Raw genomic sequence first — 18,327 nt, 5'->3', positions numbered from 1 at the left:
GGTATGGTATATATATATATATATATATATATATATATATATATATATATATATGTATATATGTATATACAGTTTCAATTAAAATACACATTTAAAAAGGGTCATATCAAACAACAAATTCAGTCCGATCCAATCGCGATTACAAATAAAGTTTTTTAAAAGGAGACGCTCTTCTTCCTTTTCAGAAACTTTCTTTTTATCGGTTGTATGGCAAGAACATCTAATGGATCTTCAATATATTCATTAGCATCGGCCAAAGAATTAAATCGAGCTCTTCCTTTGGAAGCTCGAACCGTTGTTATTTCCGGTTCTACGTTCTGCATTCTTGCCCATTGTAATATAATTTGTGGTTTGGCTTTAGATTTTTCTGGTACGAGTTCCATATTAGCCAATTTTCGTGATCTATCGAGTTTCTGTGTTAGAGTTATGTTGTCTTGATCGTCCTCGTTATTATCGAATTTAGTTGCGTGTTTTTGGAAAGCATTGTCGGCGGCTTCTAACGTGTTTTTGGCCTTCTCAATTTCGGCGTTCAAATCGATTACGTCGAAAATACGGTCCTGAAAGTAAATAAACTTGTAAATATTAAAAAATGAATCGATTATAGATATATATCCTCGTAGATCGCTGGAAATTCTTCGAAAATTCCAGTCTATAAGAACGATTTAAAAGTGCATAATAAATCTACGTAGATAATAAATCCGTTCGTTTTGCACGCATTAAGAGGGTATTTTGGTTTACAGGATCAAAAAATTGATTTTGTTCAAAATCGAGAGTATTCTAATTTACAGGATCAAAAAAATCTATCTTAACTGTTGAAAAAATTAAAAGACGAAACTCGACAAATTGATCACGTTTTGTGAACGTCGGAAGTAAAAATAGTATAGAGATAGAAAAGTACGTAAAAATCCACAAGTTCCAAATATTTATCCAACAATCTATTCGTGTATTTTTTTTTCTTTTTATATTCAGACTAATAACAATTTATTTTTGTTTCATATGACTGATAAAAGATGGATGCTATAAGTTTATTATCACTGTATTGCAACTGTACGAAATCAATGTTTTTTTTTTCCTTTTTTTCGTTTAAATTATGTTTTTCTTTTCACAGATGTTGGATAAAAATAGAAAAAGATAAATCATAGCAACCATCTGTCAGAGAAAATATTTTTTAATGCAATGTATGAATGCGCGTATGGCAATTAATATTTTGTAACTACTGCAAAATAAATAAATATTTTTAAAAAGACGTTTAATAAAATGAAACTTTAAAAAATAAGTATTTAGAATTGAAAGTAGAATTAAAAAAAAAACAAAAAAAAAAAATAAATAAATTCCTAGCTATCATCGAAAAAAATTATTTCCTGAACCAGAGTACCCTCTCAAAAGAAGTGAACCTGCATGTCTCTTCTCTTGCGTCTCAATTCGGCCAAATCTTCCTCGAAGGCAGCCGCGGCACGTTCTTTGTACCGGCGTTGATTCAAAACAAAATCATCTTCGAAATCGTCCTCCGGAAGTGCTCTGCCACGTCCGTCGAAAATATAGTCCAAATCGTCGTAATTATCTCCACGATTTCCCGATAAGTTTCGGGAGCCTGAAATGTTAGTGGGAAGGTGTTAGTTAGTAATAAGGATAAAATGCTAAATGAAGTTAAATGCCTATAAAATGCATTACATTACACAACCAGGATGACTCATGTAAAGTATTACAACGATATTATTTTTATTTTTGTTAAATAAGAGGATATTTTAAAACAATATTATTAGGTTTAGTAAGAATTATTGAAATAAAAAATAATTTATATTTCACTCCATTTAATCATGTAAGTTAATAATGCGGAGAAAATTAATTTTAAGTAGATATATTTAACGTTGCGATGAAAACAGTTCGTAATGTTTTACGTTGGCCATCCTGTATATATTGATATCTATTTTTGTGTATCGTTAAACGAGTCCAGATTATATCTTAGTTGTATTTAGTAACAGATAAAATCCAATCTTGTCATTAGATTTTATTACGTTGTTACATATATCATTTTGCAAGTAAAAATTCATTGAATTTTATTATAATAACATGCAAGAAAAAAAGAATTGGATGTACATGCTTGAGAACTACAAATTACAAAGCGTGACAAGGTAATTCAACAATAAAGACAACACGATATCAATAAAGGTAGTACATGATGTTTCTCAAGTTTTACAACAAAATTTATTGGTAAACGAGAAAGAAAGAAGATATATACAGTAGCGTGCGGACATAGAAGTAGTTCCTTTCTTAACGTTTAAACCTTACAAGAACACTTACTATGTACTGCAATGTATTCTAAAGTACATACATATATAGTCGATTTAATAGTCTTTTTTTTACGTAGATGTGTATTCCCGCAGAAACAATAAAATTTCGTGAAATATTACTTAAGTAGAATGAAGATTATGAGAATGATGGTCACAATGATCTTTTGGTGACGTAATATATTGATAGTTTTTTTGTTATAGATAACTCATGATTGGCTATGCATAGAGCACAATCCTTTTATTTATAGTCACTTAATTAAAAGAAATACAATTAAACCGTCCTTTTGTTTGAGATAAGTCGAATAATTGAAATGAATGAAAAAAAAAGAGAAAACTACTACCTGTATCCTGTAAAATATTAAAAGAATTGTGATAATAAAAAGTGTTAATTAATATTTAAGACGATTTTGAGCAATGTAAAATAAAGAGAATCGACTAAAATATTGTATCGTAAAGTGGGAAAATTTTAGCGGGAGAGGTGAGGCAAGAAGAACATCGTGACCACAATGAATAGAGCATGAAATAGAGAACTAGAAGGTGACATGTTTTTCGGTGCGTTCGTTACGCATGGAAATCTTTTTACTGCTGCTACTGAGGGCGGCAGAGGATCGTTGATATTCGTCAATAAGAGGAGGAGAAGGAGGAGTAGAAGAAGCGATGCTCTCGTTGACGAGCGCCCTCAAAGCAGCAGCTCTGCGTTCTCTCTTGGCTTGTCTCTCGGCCAACTCTTCCATCTCGGTCTCGAGATCGTCGAGACGTGCTTTTGTTTGCCTGGCTCGAGTAGCAGCCGCACCAGAGAGCATCGAGTCCTCTTCGTTGTCGTTTATCAACTTGGACCATTTGGTCAAAGAGGCGGAAGGTTGTTTCTCAATCTCATCGCCGATGGAAGATAAAAGCTTTGAACGTTTCTTGTTAAACGTCGAGTCAGTCTCCTCGATTTTCTTATTGAGTGCGGCGTCCATTTCCTGATCGAGTTCCATCGCTGCCACTTTAGCCTTGAAACGACGTGTCGTTGAGGCGACCTCATTCGCAAAATCATCAGCGAACTTGCGTTGAGTCCGTTGTCCACGGCTATCGTAGAGGGTTTCCTCCTCGTCACCAGGGAGTAGAAGAGGGTTGTACTCGGTGCTGGTCAAGGGTGCTAGTACTTGGGAGGCACGGGTACGAGGGTCGAGGTCGAGGTCAAGGTCACGCCCGAAGGAGTCGTTCCGAGGACCGGAAAGGTCTCGCGAGCCTGTAAAAACCGACAGAACTTTTCATCTCATCGCGGGCCTAACCGTCTACATGCGTATGGTGATACACATAATTGACTGTATATTCCACTAGATCGATTAACGAATTCTCCTATAATTGTGTATAATTGGGAAAAAAATTAACGTGCTTGAAAAAATTATGTCGAGAATTTATTAAATAGTACGAAATCTGCTTTTTTTAAGATTTTTTTCTTATCAAATTCTTTTGTAAAAATCGAATGTAGATTCTGTCATATATTAATTTTTAATTTATTAAATTTTAAATATCGTAATAACTATAGCAGATCAAAGATATCAATGATAGTGATTTATAAACCTCATTCTGGAATTTATCAATTTTGACGTTTTTTTTTTTTTATCAATTATATGCGAGATTTATAATATACATGGTATTGATTAATACAACAGGATTTATAATGAAACAGTTTTTGAACGTTATACAGTTTATATTTTTTATTACTACTAAACCGATATCCATTTTTTAATAATTTCTCGACATAATTCGTACGGCAGATTAATTTTTTTTTCAATTTATTAACATTTGTAGGATATTTAGTTTATTTGAAAAAAAAAAGTATTTACTCTGTTTCAAAGAGCATATGATCAATTTTGTGATTCATTATAATTTCCTATCTACTATACGTCAATGCACTCACATCTATCATCTATGTATTTACAAACGATTCTTCCTTTATCCTGCTTGCCTGCTCGTTTCTTTCGTCCCAGGGAATCTCTACTCATTGAATTTATCTTATTTACATTTATCTATTCCTATCTTCTCCCCTGGGATGTAATTTGGACTCGGAATGACTCTCGAAGAGTATCGAAAATACTTTTTTTACGCTGTTTTTTACGCTGTTCCTCGACTGAGTACGAATCAATTTTTACCTGTAACTTATTCTTTTTTCTTTTTCTCCTTTTACAGCCGCATAATGTAGCTTTTATGTGACAAGCGGCTTAGACTTTCGTCGGCAAAAAGTCATATATTTAGAAAAGCAAACTTTTATTCGACAGACAAAAGATTATACAATGATTACGAACAATAATCGAACATAGAGAATAACTACACACACAGAGGGTAGAGATGAAGATTCTTTTGGTATCATTACGTTACTCAATCCCTTAAAATGTGAAATATTTTTTCACATTGAAATTTGAAAATATATTGTAAATTATACTATCACATTCTATGTTGGATAATAATTTCTCAAACGGCACATATCGAACGATCGTGACGAAGGAGAGTTTATCTTTGACAAGAAAAACATGCTATATGGACGATAAAAGGGACAGGATAAGAGTATCTCAATTGTTCATCATTTACAACGGATCTATTGAACACCTCGGCAACATTTCAAAAAGGGCATGGGGGTACTTTCATTCCTCAAAACCATTTGGGAAAACGACTGAAGAGGTTACCGATGTCGCCTCGACGGGCCGCGATTTCATCGGCTACCGATGATCTTGGCTCGGAGAATAAGGGTCGAGCACAGTACTTCCTGTCCAAGTGGTCAACCATTGGCTTGTAATAGGACTCGCCCTTATCGTAATTGCATCCGTAAACGCGCGTACGCGGCCTGCTAAGTATTGGCCTCGACATATCTGCGGCACACCTTTCTCTTTCTCTGTAATAAATAATCGATTAATTATAAAAAATTCCTATGATCTGTTTCATTTTATATTTTTTCTAATATATTTGATTCGTTATCACGTGAAAGTAAATGATATGGAGAATGAAAGTAAGTTATTTCTTTTTGTGTCACATGTACTCGTAATTTATATCGGCAAAGATCCAAGAAACTCCTGCGTCTTCATAGGATATGAAAATGAATGATGGAAAAGACGATGGTAATGGTGGTACTGTGGTAATGATATGATATGATAATAGCAGAGAGTGAAAAAAATAAGTTCGGTTGGGAAAGAGAAAGAAAAAGAGAAAGAGAGGGAGAGGGAGAGAGAAAGAGAGAGAGAGAAAGAGAGGAGGAGGTTCCGAGTGTGAGGAACCAGTAAACTGGAACGAGCAACTATCTATATGCTGCTCTCAAAAATAGACCGCATCTAATTTGGTGCCCGTGAACCGAACTGGCACGGTACACGCGATCCCGGGACAGCCGAGACCGAGTACCAACAGTGTAAATCCCGAAGAATCGTTCTTCCTTGTCTTCTTCAGGGGCACTCGAAACGACGAGCAAATTTTTGGAGAACAGCATCGCTACGTTTTATATTTTATTGTTGACTGACCGATTTCTACGAAACAACCTAAAAGTGTAAACGCGAAAACGTATTTTAATCGGAACCCGACTAGCTGCCAATTCTGCAGCAGCTGCGACAGTTCATTCTATAGTTTCGGCGTATTAACTGTCTCTCCTAAGTGCGATCTTACTCGGTAAACGAAGGAGGCGTTGAAAACAATTTCCATGATCGCTCTTTCAAATCGTTTCCAATTAGACCTATTATTTTCATTTGATTTACGAGTCTGGATATTTGCCCGCGTTCTATAGTTACAGAGAGAAATACAATTATGACATTTTCTTGGACTATGATTTCTTCTTAATTGTCATCTTTCTTGTTTCGTTACCGATGACTCATTTATAAAGAAAATGTTTTAAATAATTCGTCTGTGTGCATATAGATAAACCGAAATACGTAAATACATATGACATCGACATTTGAGCAATTTCGAATGAAGTGTCCCGAATAATTAGCAAATGCCAAAACTTCATACAGGTACTTTGTATTGTACATCAAAGCTATTAATGCATCCACCGATTAGATCGTTCACTCGACTTAATTGGCTTCTACGTTTCTTTGGCTCGTTTATACGCCAAACGTATTTGTAATTTAGAACGGAGTAGTTAGTTGCTCAATCCTTCTTTCATGTCCGTGCTAGGTATTTTACTATGAGTGTCGATATAGAGATTGTGTGTTTACATACGATCGAAATCATGAGTCAAATTAAAAGAGATACTCAAAGAAAAAGAAATTGGAAACAGGAAGTAAACTTATCTCGGACGTTAAATCATAACCATAAGAACATATATCATATAAATTATTATTATGATTATCAGGTTACCACGATAATTTATTTGAAACTTTAATACCATATCAAAAAATATTCCGAGGTTCTATCCAACAGCTCTTGCCTTCGTAAATAGAAATACAAAATTGTTCAACAATAGAAATACGAAGTCGTTCTTTAACACAACAAAAATTGGCGAGTATCATTATTAGGGCATCCTTAAATTACATAGTTTAAAATGAATGATTAAGAAATATTGGGATTTACGAGACACGTTGCGGAAAGGCACGTTAGTGATACGGATCAATGACATGCCAGGCACTTTACGCGATAACAAATTATGCCGTACTAAAATGTAATATTAACTGTTTTAGATTATGAGTCAGAGCTTTCAACGACTCACTTAAATATTTATGTACACTTTGTGTATACTTTGTTTTATTACAAATTCGTTAAAAATATAATGGTCTTTGGGAATCGTTGGATGATTCCATTGAGAGTGCTTATTTCCATCATATATCGGGATTTTCTGATTCATAAAATTAATATGCGGTAAATGATATGATCATAAAAGAATGGAAGATTATATTACAAGGAACTTTTTAAATAACTTTGATTATGAAGTTTATTTCCTATACATAAAGGAAATCTATAATTTATTTTAATGCAATAATCGAATTTGTTATATAATTTTTAATCATGATCGATTTCAATTGTATCTGGAAGTAATAGATACAGTGTTCATGGTGTTACGCTGCTGTCGTTAGTGCGTTGCGTAAGACCGCCAGATTTAGCTCGAGAGCGTCGTTTAAAAACAGTGATATCGATTACAAAATTATCTAAACTATATCTTTCCGCAAAAGATTTCACTTTCTCGGAAATTAACGTATTAGACGTATTTAGACGATTACAGATCCATCTATTGCAATATAAATCTGATCACTACTACTGGACTATGTTAATCATAAGAAGCAAATGAAACATTTAGGCATTAATTATTAGCTTGCCATTTCTTAAAGGATGGATAAATTATTTTACCCACAAGATTCGCCAATAAAACTTTAGATCAACATTAAACAATTTTATTCTTGTTTTCATTTCATAGTTAATTATCGCGATAAATTGATAAGTCATTTATAAACGTTCGAACGTTTAATTTTCGAAAATTTTAAAACTTTTAGTAATTGTCATGAAAAATAATAACACGAGCGAATCGTGTGCGTATAAAAAAGATGAAGAGAAGAGTGAAGAAAAAAAATAGGTCACCCTTACCTAATTGATTGTTACAAGGTATCCCTTAAGGTGCTGTTTCTTCGGAAGTAGAGCCGCGACTCCCACGGTCGTCGCTACGCCCGTTGTTTCCCACTCCCTTGGGGTACTACCCCTTCCTCTTTGTGCTTCCTCTTAGGATGCTATTCCCAGTAATTTATTCATACCCTGGTGGGCGTTCGCCCACTCCTATCTTTAAGTCCTTCAGGTTTTTTCCTATTCTTCGGATATCATTTAATATTCTTTACAATTCGTTACAATACAGATTTTTGTTTCGAATTTCTTTCATTTCAATTCGTAATAATTTTATTTTTTGAATATCTCAAATATGTTAATTATCGTTCAATGAAATAAACGTATTGTTGATTTGAATTCATTCCTCTTTAATTCTATGCTCGAATAAAAGAAACTATAGACGTAGAAACATAGATCTCTATTTTACATATATATACATATATATGTATTTTTAATAAATATATCAACCAAGAAGTGGGTATAAATTGAAATATATTCAATAATTCGTTGCTTTTGTTATGTTCGTTCGAATATTTGATCTATTATAAGCTTGAAATTATCTACGATTACAAATTTTCTGGCAAAAGCAACAAACAACTCGAGTGGCGCGCGCGTTTGAACCAAAAGTTCCTTTAAAACATTCCAGATGGCGAGGGAATTCGATGAAAAATAAAAGTAACCTGGTTTATGTATGCATAAATGCTGCTATTTGGTGGAACACGTTGTTTTCCGTGTTATTATTTTCAAATAGTACATATTAAAATGAAAATTTATATGTAAAGAGTTTATTTGAAAAATGTCTATGATGTTTAAACAAGTTTTTTGTGATAGGATTCTTTTACAACTATCAGGCTTATATCGTTTCAATTGTATTAATAAATTTTCTCAAAAAATTTCAAATGATCAAGAGACTATTTTAAATAACAGGATAATAACTACTGAAAAAAAATACAATGATTCAAACAATACTTCTAATGAGGAAGAACTTAAGCGTCTCCTTAAAGAAGCTGCCACTTACAGCGATGCCAACGATAAAAATTGGGCTACAACCCCTTATCCTGCGAGTGCACCAACGTCTGTCAAAGAGGAGAAAATAGATATACCTAAAGTAGACCCAACAGAAAAATCAATAGTACTTTTTCCAGGACAAGGTACACTTAAAGTTGGTGCTGTTCGAAAATATTTGCGTTTTCCTGGAGCAAAAGATATATTTGAACTAGCTAATGAAATATTAAAATATGATCTTTTAAAGATATGTTTAAATGGTCCACAAGAAAAATTAGATCAAACAAAGTTTAATCAACCAGCTACAGTTGTTTCATCATTAGCTGCATTAGAACAACTCCGTGAAGACAGGCCAAAAGTATTTGAAACATGCATAAGCACTGCTGGATATAGTGTGGGCGAGTTGAGTGCATTAATTTTTTCAGGAGCTATTTCCTTTGAAGATGGAATTAGATTAGTGGCAGTTAGGGGAAATATGATGCAAATGGCTTCTGACAAAATATCTCAAGGAATGTTATCTGTCTATTGTCCTCCACAAATAAAATTGTCAAAAATATTACAAGATGCTACAGCTTGGGCTAGAGATTTAGGAGTTCCTGATCCAGTATGCAAAGTATCTGTCTTTTTATATACTCAGAGTAAAATAATAGCTGGAAATGAAGAAGCATTACAATATATAGAAAAAAATGCCAACATTGTTGGTTTACAGAAATTAAGGAGACTTCCAGTTTCAGGAGCATTTCATACACCACTTATGCTACCAGCTATAAAAAAGTTTCATGAAGTATTGAGAGAAATAACGTTAGAAGAGCCAAGAACTAAAGTATATTCTAACTACTCTGGGCGTCCTTATAGAAATTCAAGAAGTATAAAAAATCTGTTAATAAAACAAATTATCTCTCCAGTAAAATGGGAACAATGCATACAAGGAATTTATAAGAGACCAGAAGGAACACCATTTCCAAGAACATTTGACGTGGGTTCTAGTGGAAGAATGAAAACTATTTTAAAATTAATTAATGCAAAAGCAGCAGAGTTTTGTATAGTAATTTGATAAAAAATTGTATGTCTAAAAAAATATAAACGTTTGTAAATAAGTAATGTTAAATGATATTTATTAAAAGATAATGCCAATAATAGTATAATATAATATTCATCACACTTATAAATTTTAATATTTATAAAACCGTATAAAAGAATATATATACAAGGATAGTATCCATAAATAGACATAAGTACGTATTTCATACGTTTATTTCTTTTCGTAGTAAAAGCTCTTCTTTACTCAAGTTTTCAAAATAACAATAACAAAAATTATAGAAATTAAAAATTGAAAGGAATATTGCTGAATTCATAAATATATTATTTTAAAATACGGATTAAAAAACATTCGTACAAATAGTAATGTAGGTTAAGTAAGGTTGCGTTTTGGAACACCATTATAGCGTCCCGCGCATCTCATGTAGAGACAAACGAAAGAGGTATGATACCGGTATTACTAATTTTTCTGATACAAAACGATATAAAATAATTATTCTGGCCACATCATGAAGCTAGTAAGGTATGTACGATATATAATAATAATAAAGATTTTATTCTTTTTTAATTTTTGAATATATATTATACTTTTTTATATATATGTATTTTACATTAAAATACGTACAACTTTAACCTATAAAGAATCTTCATTGATTCGAAGATATTGAAAATCAAGTAATAAATATCTTATACTACATTTTATATTGTAGATTTTTGATGAAACTCAGTCATGAGACTGTAACGATAGAATTAAAAAATGGAACTCAAGTACATGGTACAATTACAGGTATGTCAATATAACCTCTTTTAGAGGTTATCATTTAATTGTAATGCGAAATATTTTTATATTTTATTATATAGTTTATATAAATTATTTTATTTATATTCAAGTATAATTTTAATATCTAATTTTACTTAATCTTAAATAATTTTTAATTTTGTAGGATAATATATGTACAGGATATCCTAGAATAGACAGGAAATATTTTATAGGTAACTTAAGCATATCAAAACAATAAAAATAGTTCATATAAGTATATGCCCTATTTGACTTTGTTTTCGAGTTATAGTAAATTTAATTTTCAACCGATTATTTACTTACTTTTGTAAGAGATGTTCACAATGATCTAGCAATAAGACCTCCATGACCTATTGGTTCGTTTGAAAATCGGTTGATTAGAAATTGTCTAAAAATTTGGCTAAAATGCAATGACATTGTAATTTAACACAAGAATTATTGCAAAATAAAATTTGCTATAATTCAGGAACAAAGTCAAATAAAACATGTTTATATGTACTTATTTTATTATTTTAATGTATTGCAGCGACTCTTAAAATATTTCCTATTTATTCTAAGACACTCAGAATAATATATATAAGTTGATCATTATATATATATAGATTATATATAATCTATAATCTATATATATATATATATAATGATCTACTTCAATATAAAATTATATATATAATGATTCACTTTCAATATAAAATTATTTTGATTCAATAAGCTAATTTCTATTACAATAGGTGTAGATGTAGCAATGAATACCCATTTAAAAACAGTAAAGATGATAATTAAGAATAGAGATCCTGTACAGTTGGATACTTTAAGTTTACGAGGGAACAATATACGGTATTATATTCTACCTGAATCTCTTACGTTGGAAACATTACTTATTGACGACACACCAAAGGCAAAAGCTAAAAAGAAAGAAGCTGCAAGAGGTTTGTAATAGTAAAATACAATATATAATTATATACAAACCAAAATGAGATATTATAAAAATAAATATAACATTATTTATTAGGAGCAGCACGTGGAAGGGGTCGTGGTGGTCGTGGTGCAAGAGGTGGTAGAGGAGGTAGAGGAAGAGGACGAGGCAGACGATAGTAGTTTAAAATTTCTTAAGTATTTTCTACCTGTGGACAATTAAGAAAAAATGGAAATACTTCATACGATATAAGAAATATGAGCGATTAATAAAATCTTTTGCACTGCAATTATTTTCGATTAAAATTATAGATTTGATAGTATTAATATAGAAAAGCAGTACAATTTTATTTCTAGCATAACCAGTACAAAAATAAAAATTGATTCTTTGATTAAATATAAGTGAGATGTACAACTTTACAATCTTATATGTATGTGATGTAAGTATTATATCATTCCATATATATCATAATTTGCATGTAAACAAACTTAATAACAAACAAGTTCTACAAAAGAAATATTTTAAGAATAAAATAGTAAAAATGTATTAATATAATGTAATGATAAAAGCGAATCACTTACATTGAAGACAATCATTGAAAAATTAATAAAAATAAATTTTTTTTTTTTATAATTATTAAATCGAAGCCATCCAAATAGAAATAGTTCGTAAAAGTTACGCTTATTTCTTTGAAATATTTTTTTGAAAATTTTTAATACACAATAGTATTAACGATGATTATATCATTTTTATGTCATAATTTCGATATAAAGAAATATTTATTAGTTTATTTGACTAACTTCAATGCGTTTTTTCATTTAAATAATTCTAACCATTGGAATAAGAGTTTCGCATGCTTATAAAGAATGCATGTAGAATAATGTAATCTTTTTTCGTCCATCTCTTTGACAATATTTTTCAAAATGTTTGTGTTTTATTATGTGGAGATCATCAAAAAGGATTGTAGTTGGATGTATTCAATTAATTATGCGATGTGGTCGTAATAATCTCGATGTTGACGACGTAGACGATATGCCCGAATATGACGTTCATGATGTCCCTGGTAATTTTATAAATTACATTTTTATTGCATTAATAAAATTGATTATAGAAAAGGAGACATTGATAATGAGAAAGATTTTATTATTTTGTATACAAATTTATTTTAATGTAAAATGGATTATACGAGGATTATATCGTTAATGAACAAACGTACAAGTGGAAAAGAAGTCGAATGAATTTCTTTTATGCATAGAATAAGTTCGATGATCGATGAAAGAACATTTAAAATGAAAAATTTTCAAATAATTTAACAAAAATTTTCATATAAAAAAAACAAAAAAAAAAAAGATTATTTTTTGTCATATGAAAGATTTAATTTTTACGATAAAGTAGTTTAACAGTTTTCTAGCGGTACATGTCGAGAAATCGATATTAACCGCTTCTTGTGACCGTGATATAACCTAACCTTTCACGGTTCAATGTCCACTAGTGCATTTCCAACCGCAAATCTTTCCTATGGCTTTGCAACAACGACAAGAGGTCTTTCAACATAGACCAGATGCACCAGGAACGAGAAGACGTTCACCACCAGAAATTGTTTCAAAGATGATTCAGGCTTTGGAAGAATTAACTGAAACAAAATCATTGCCCGCCATCGACAAGGTGCGCGGTTGTCATCGACTTACATTCGAATCTTCTTTTCGACTGGTAAATGAAGAAAATAGTTAATATTTAATATAACAACGGTGCGTAAAGATCATCGTGCGTTAATAATATTCGATGTTGAAGATAATTATCATTTTATGCGAAACAAAATATTTAAATATTATTTTCTTATCTTTTCGTTTGTTCTTACGAATTGCCGACGTCTTATTATTACTTTTCTTTTTTTTTCTTAACTTAACAATTTTCTATCAGTTTTAAAGTCTAACAATGTTTTGCATAAATAAAAATAAAATCACATTTTTAATGTTTAACCGATTAACCGATCAGCGAAATTATGGTACAGGAATTATGTAGCGGATAAAAGTTCAAGGCGATTTTTTTCAAAAATTATCGCATTATGTTTCAAGTATCCGCAAGGTATTAAGTCTTAAGGGTCATAAAATCATACACGAAAAGTGTACATGTATATCCTTTCATCGATTTACTTTTATACGTGGTAAATAATCCCTCCGTTTTTATGCGGATTTATACTTTGTATCAATTTACGCGATCTCATTTTACGCTATGAGAAAATATATTTTTCTATAATCTTTAATGATAAAGCAAATTCTCAAATATATGTAGCGATGAAGATAATGATTTTGTACAAATTAAAAAGAAAAGATTGATTGTTCTAGATTACGGTATCGGCATAGATAACGAATAAAATTTATTTTTATTTTTATGAACTTTCATTATTAGGTTTTTTTTCTTTTTTTTTCTTTTTTTTTTTTTTATAAAAATTGCGAAATAAATACTTCTGTAACTTATATCGGCATTTTTCTTTAGTATTTTTTTTCGTATTGACGGACTCTTCTGCAGTTTTCTTCCGCGTTAAAAAAAAAAAAAAAAGAAGAAAAAAACGCGTGGAACAAACAATCCGCGTAAATCGAAAAACGGATGTATAATTAAAAGAATATTCTGTTAATCGCTGAAAAGATCATCGTTTTAAACTTTTGTCCTCTACTGTATATTATCAAAATTATTATTATCTCGTTACTAAGCTTAATGAATGAATCATATATTTTTTTCCAAATGTTTACATTTGTTCATTTATTACGTCAAAATGATCGTTTTATTTGTGTAAAAGTATATAATAATATATGGAGAGGATAGTTTGCGTTAGAAGGGAATATTCATCAATACACATTTATAGTTACTTGTTAATTATTTGTGGTCGTATACCCTTAGGACATGACAGTTATCTAATCCTTTCACATTCGTCGTTCTGTTTCACTTTCAAGTTGGTAAAAGAATTCTTGAGGTTGATCGAGTTCAAATGGAAGAGTCGATAAGATACGATCGATTTATTTGAATTGAAATAAAACGGTCGACATTATAGGCAGTATAAAATAAGGTGAAGGAGAATCCAAAATTACGTTTATAAAAATCCAATAATGCCGCAAGCTAATCGAGCTCCGGATGAACCAGTTTTAATGCTTTCTTCGGTTCCTCCGCGACCAAAGTCATCTGGTTTTGCATGTATCACCAATGCCCTTCCTACGGCACCTCGAACTCCAACCAAGCTCAGATAGCGATCCATACCATTTATTTGTGCTACTCCATCAGGGCCGACCTCAATGTTACCCAAATCTCCGACATGCCGTAACGGATCGTTTGGTGCTCCGTGATTTACCTATATATCATATATGTACGCATGTATGTATATGAAATATTGTATGGCACGAAATTAAAGAAAAAAGAATAAAGAAAAACAAAATGTTTACCATGTAAGGATTAAAGTGCGGTCCAGCAGAATCACACCCTTCCCTAAGATCACCCTTTTCATGTACATGGAATCCATGCATACCAGGACTCAAACCCGTTATAGTTCCAATTATTTTAACCCCATCGGCTTGTTGTTCCAGTGTCAACCTTCCTTTAGGACCTTCTATTGGCAATCCATCTTTCCCGAGTGCTCTCATCTCAACCACTGCTTTCAATCCTATTACCTGCATATTTCGATAGAATTTAATAATAGAAAATATTGCTAATAAAAGAGGAGAAAGAGGACAAAGAGAGAAAGAGATAGATAGATTGATATATAAATAGATAGATAGATAGATAGATAGATAGATAGATAGATAGATAGATAGATAGATAGATAGATAGATAGATAGATAGATAGATAGATAGATAGATAGATAGATAGATAGAGATAGAGAGATAGATAGAGAGAGAGAGAGAGAGAGAGAGAGATGAAATTTCTTAATACATACAAAAAAATAGGGTTCCATGTAAACTTCGTACAAGTTGCTTCTACTTCCAGGATAACCGGGAAGACTCCTTATGAATAGTGTCCTTTCATTTGTGTTCATTATTGTTCCTTCATAGACCTCGGCGTACGTTTTCCACGTTAGAAGGATCATCATGATCGAAATTCTCAATGATTTTTGCATCTTTTTATGGTACACGTATCGTTATTAGAAAGATTCGTTTCTCCTCGAAGACGGATAACGTCTGCTGGGTTTACTCTCTTGACTTCTATTTATGGGTTACGTCACCGACGAGTCACGGCGAGGACAAGACCGGATTATGGTGCTGGAAGGCACTTGCACCACGTATATAAATATCCGTAGGATATATGTAAGTATACATACATCTGTACCATTGGTTACTGGTAAACGCGTTAATACATGGACATTTATATTACTGTATAGTTATAAGATTTATCTTCATAATATAATGTAATAATTCACCAAATGGAATTAGTTTTAGTTATTAAATTTGATGCTACCACGCGTTGGTTTGAACTATATTTCCTATTATGTAGTAATTTTCTTTACACAATTGTAACGTTCAAGAAGTTTAATTGATAACAGTGAGAGAGATACGAGCTCTTTGTTTCTTTGAACCGATTCTGAATGAATAGCCATAAGTATAAAGTGAAACAATTCGATTCGTGTATTCATATATAAAAATTAAAGATTTTTGATATTTAAATAAATATGTCTATGAATATTTTCATATCGATTTAGAATCGTTTCTGTAACGATGATGTTCACTATAAATTTCAACGACAAATTGGATTAATAACAATTTTCAGATCATATAGTTTCAAAAAAAAAAAAAAAAAAATCGAGAAAAATCAAATATTCGATTTTCGATAGAAAATTTGCAGGAAGCTTGTTTTGTATTATTTTTTTTTTCTCTAATATTGTATACTCTCAAATTGAGAGTAAAGAAAAAAAGAGAATTATTTTATTTATTGTAAAAAAAAAAATTCGAATATTTTTAATAGTCGCTTTTAGCGTATGCAATCAGTTTCTTTCTTTCGAACCGTCACGTGTACTTTTTGCTTGGATTTTCTTGGAGTTCTTTTGATGCAAAAGGAATATGGTATACATAGGATACCTGGTTCATCGCCACATACTCACACACGGAAGTATAAACTCTATATGTAATGCTGATGGACGAGCAAAGTGAAAGCGAAGTGAATCCGATATGATCGTGTCAGCCAACGATCGGCCTCGCTTCGTGCAAACTCTACAAATAAAAGTATGTATGTATGTAATTATACATGTACATATCTATCTATGCATCGTTCATGATTATATGACGGAGAAGAAAAAGATTCATCTCTGCAGAAAAGTATCTATTTATTTAAATTTATTTTACATTTATTTACTTATTTTATTATTTTTATATATAAAATTCATGAAAATTTCGCTATTCCCCCTGGAGAGTTCCGTTTGATCTATACTTATGATATTCATGATTTATGACGAGAGAGATGTAATGCATTCGAAATTGTACGGTAGATACTGGCAGTTTCCAACGAGTGCATGATTTACCTTTACAACGTGTCGTAAATGTTCGTCGGAACGGTTACTTTAAACATTTTCATTTAATTTTGTAGACATAATTAAAGAATATGATTGTATGTAATGCTTTCTTGATAAAAAAATGTCAACTTCTGTTTATTTATAAATGACCTTGTATGCATGGTTAATGAAGAGAAAAGCGTCTGATAATCGGTAAATAACCTTTATCAACCGCAACTTGTGCTCATCGAAGTAATTAATTATTTCTACCAGGCGTTTGATTCTTGTGGTTTTTATATGTCATGCAGATTATCAATAGCTCGATAAACGTGATATCTGTGCTAACACGCGTTATGTGATATCTAAAGTGGAAAATAATGGAAAATTATAAAACTAATTCCAAGAATTGAATACAGAATCGATTGTAAAGATTTCGTTATTCGAAAATTATTTATCGCCGAATTATGAAAAAGAAAAATTAACTATTTATCTACAATGTTATGATATTAGAAAGTTGATACTATGGACTAAATGTTAATGTTTTTGAGATTTATTTAATGATTGCTCGTATCAAAAAGATTCTTGTGTATACATATAGAAGTATAAACTCTCAAGGAGAAATCGAAAAAGGAGGTAAGCGGGCCAAGGAAAATTTAGCCTAAAAGCCAAGAGAGATTAATAATGAAATTGTCAGCGAGCGTATTCTATTTTTTTAATTTTTCTATCTGATAGGTTCATTTAATAAATTTTCTTATTTCTAAAATATGATTTTAAAAATGAATTCTTAAAATTGTTAACCATTCATTTTGATCATTTCCAATATATTTTAAAGCATTGTTTTAATCTAAAGAAAAATATTTTTCAATTCAAATACGAAAGAAATATTCCAAAATATATATTGATTATATATAACTGTTTAATGTGATATAATACATATTACACGATGCAATTGTTTAGCTGTAAAATATTTAATTATAAAATAATTGATTTATAATAATATATCGGAATTTTTGTTTACAATATCGTAATCATTTTTTTCTTTTTATAATCATTGATAAGTTTCATTCGGTGTTTATCTGTAAACCGGCGAACTTATAGTAATCGCATAATAGTCCATGGGACCTTGATGATTACGACGACAACGATGACGAAACTACAACAATATTCGAGGAGAAAATAGTGGGGCATTGGTTACGACGTAGTTCTCACTTACAAACGTATATATATAGATATGCAATACATGAACGTATA

The 18,327-nt window shown here is 31.1% G+C and overlaps 6 protein-coding genes across 7 annotated transcripts; 3 read left to right on the top strand and 3 right to left on the bottom strand.

Moving 5' to 3' along the window:
* Positions 1 to 48: 48 nt before the first annotated feature.
* Positions 49 to 2,038, bottom strand: LOC124427095. The gene is made up of 3 exons (XM_046969573.1): positions 1,672 to 2,038; positions 1,395 to 1,591; positions 49 to 557 (listed from the first exon to the last, which is right to left on the bottom strand). The coding sequence occupies exons 2-3, from the start codon at positions 1,398 to 1,400 to the stop codon at positions 156 to 158; spliced, it is 408 nt and encodes a 135-aa protein (XP_046825529.1). The 5' UTR covers positions 1,401 to 1,591; positions 1,672 to 2,038; the 3' UTR covers positions 49 to 155.
* A 144-nt stretch (positions 2,039 to 2,182) lies between these two features.
* On the bottom strand, positions 2,183 to 7,993 carry LOC124427092. 2 transcript variants are annotated; one of them, XM_046969565.1, is made up of 3 exons: positions 7,836 to 7,993; positions 4,964 to 5,169; positions 2,183 to 3,525 (listed from the first exon to the last, which is right to left on the bottom strand). In XM_046969565.1, the coding sequence occupies exons 2-3, from the start codon at positions 5,142 to 5,144 to the stop codon at positions 2,822 to 2,824; spliced, it is 885 nt and encodes a 294-aa protein (XP_046825521.1). In that variant the 5' UTR covers positions 5,145 to 5,169; positions 7,836 to 7,993; the 3' UTR covers positions 2,183 to 2,821. The 2 variants fall into 2 exon arrangements, with proteins under 2 accessions (XP_046825521.1, XP_046825522.1); XM_046969566.1 differs by lacking the exons at positions 4,964 to 5,169; positions 7,836 to 7,993 and adding an exon at positions 4,201 to 4,930.
* A 420-nt stretch (positions 7,994 to 8,413) lies between these two features.
* On the top strand, positions 8,414 to 9,949 carry LOC124427091 (probable malonyl-CoA-acyl carrier protein transacylase, mitochondrial). Its single transcript, XM_046969564.1, has one exon. The coding sequence runs from the start codon at positions 8,644 to 8,646 to the stop codon at positions 9,904 to 9,906; it is 1,263 nt and encodes a 420-aa protein (XP_046825520.1). The 5' UTR covers positions 8,414 to 8,643; the 3' UTR covers positions 9,907 to 9,949.
* A 253-nt stretch (positions 9,950 to 10,202) lies between these two features.
* On the top strand, positions 10,203 to 11,894 carry LOC124427096 (probable small nuclear ribonucleoprotein Sm D1). Its single transcript, XM_046969574.1, has 4 exons — positions 10,203 to 10,413; positions 10,601 to 10,677; positions 11,421 to 11,618; positions 11,702 to 11,894. Exons 1-4 carry the CDS (start codon positions 10,400 to 10,402, stop codon positions 11,782 to 11,784), a joined length of 372 nt encoding a protein of 123 aa, XP_046825530.1. The 5' UTR covers positions 10,203 to 10,399; the 3' UTR covers positions 11,785 to 11,894.
* A 17-nt stretch (positions 11,895 to 11,911) lies between these two features.
* LOC124427097 lies at positions 11,912 to 13,336 on the top strand. The gene is made up of 3 exons (XM_046969575.1): positions 11,912 to 12,044; positions 12,553 to 12,668; positions 13,098 to 13,336. Exons 1-3 carry the CDS (start codon positions 12,034 to 12,036, stop codon positions 13,334 to 13,336), a joined length of 366 nt encoding a protein of 121 aa, XP_046825531.1. The 5' UTR covers positions 11,912 to 12,033.
* Positions 13,337 to 14,604: 1,268 nt separating this feature from the next.
* Positions 14,605 to 17,022, bottom strand: LOC124427093 (superoxide dismutase [Cu-Zn]-like). The gene is made up of 4 exons (XM_046969567.1): positions 16,690 to 17,022; positions 15,532 to 15,929; positions 15,040 to 15,264; positions 14,605 to 14,948 (listed from the first exon to the last, which is right to left on the bottom strand). The coding sequence occupies exons 2-4, from the start codon at positions 15,709 to 15,711 to the stop codon at positions 14,694 to 14,696; spliced, it is 660 nt and encodes a 219-aa protein (XP_046825523.1). The 5' UTR covers positions 15,712 to 15,929; positions 16,690 to 17,022; the 3' UTR covers positions 14,605 to 14,693.
* Between the last annotated feature and the right edge of the window lie 1,305 nt (positions 17,023 to 18,327).

This window comes from Vespa crabro, chromosome 9 (genome assembly GCF_910589235.1).
Source record: "Vespa crabro chromosome 9, iyVesCrab1.2, whole genome shotgun sequence".
Taxonomy (NCBI): Eukaryota; Metazoa; Arthropoda; class Insecta; order Hymenoptera; family Vespidae; genus Vespa; species Vespa crabro.
The sequence above is the reverse complement of the archived record's forward strand: the minus strand, read 5'-3'. Positions and strand labels throughout refer to the sequence as shown.

What these genes read in the sequence shown, in the direction of transcription:
- LOC124427092 (XM_046969565.1), bottom strand. Translation starts at nt 5,144, where the DNA reads ATGTCGAGGCCAATACTTAGCAGGCCGCGTACGCGCGTTTACGGATGC. An exon ending in GGCCCGTCGAGGCGACATCG is followed by an intron (nt 3,526 to 4,963) that starts GTAACCTCTTCA and finishes CGGTTTTTACAG; the next exon opens with GCTCGCGAGACCTTTCCGGT.
- LOC124427091 (XM_046969564.1), top strand. Translation starts at nt 8,644, where the DNA reads ATGTCTATGATGTTTAAACAAGTTTTTTGTGATAGGATTCTTTTACAA.
- LOC124427096 (XM_046969574.1), top strand. An exon ending in AGTACATGGTACAATTACAG is followed by an intron (nt 10,678 to 11,420) that starts GTATGTCAATAT and finishes CTATTACAATAG; the next exon opens with GTGTAGATGTAGCAATGAAT. An exon ending in AAAGAAAGAAGCTGCAAGAG is followed by an intron (nt 11,619 to 11,701) that starts GTTTGTAATAGT and finishes ATTATTTATTAG; the next exon opens with GAGCAGCACGTGGAAGGGGT.
- LOC124427097 (XM_046969575.1), top strand. An exon ending in TGACGTTCATGATGTCCCTG is followed by an intron (nt 12,669 to 13,097) that starts GTAATTTTATAA and finishes AATGTCCACTAG; the next exon opens with TGCATTTCCAACCGCAAATC.
- LOC124427093 (XM_046969567.1), bottom strand. Translation starts at nt 15,711, where the DNA reads ATGCAAAAATCATTGAGAATTTCGATCATGATGATCCTTCTAACGTGG. An exon ending in ACATGGAACCCTATTTTTTT is followed by an intron (nt 15,265 to 15,531) that starts GTATGTATTAAG and finishes CGAAATATGCAG; the next exon opens with GTAATAGGATTGAAAGCAGT. An exon ending in CGCACTTTAATCCTTACATG is followed by an intron (nt 14,949 to 15,039) that starts GTAAACATTTTG and finishes TATGATATATAG; the next exon opens with GTAAATCACGGAGCACCAAA.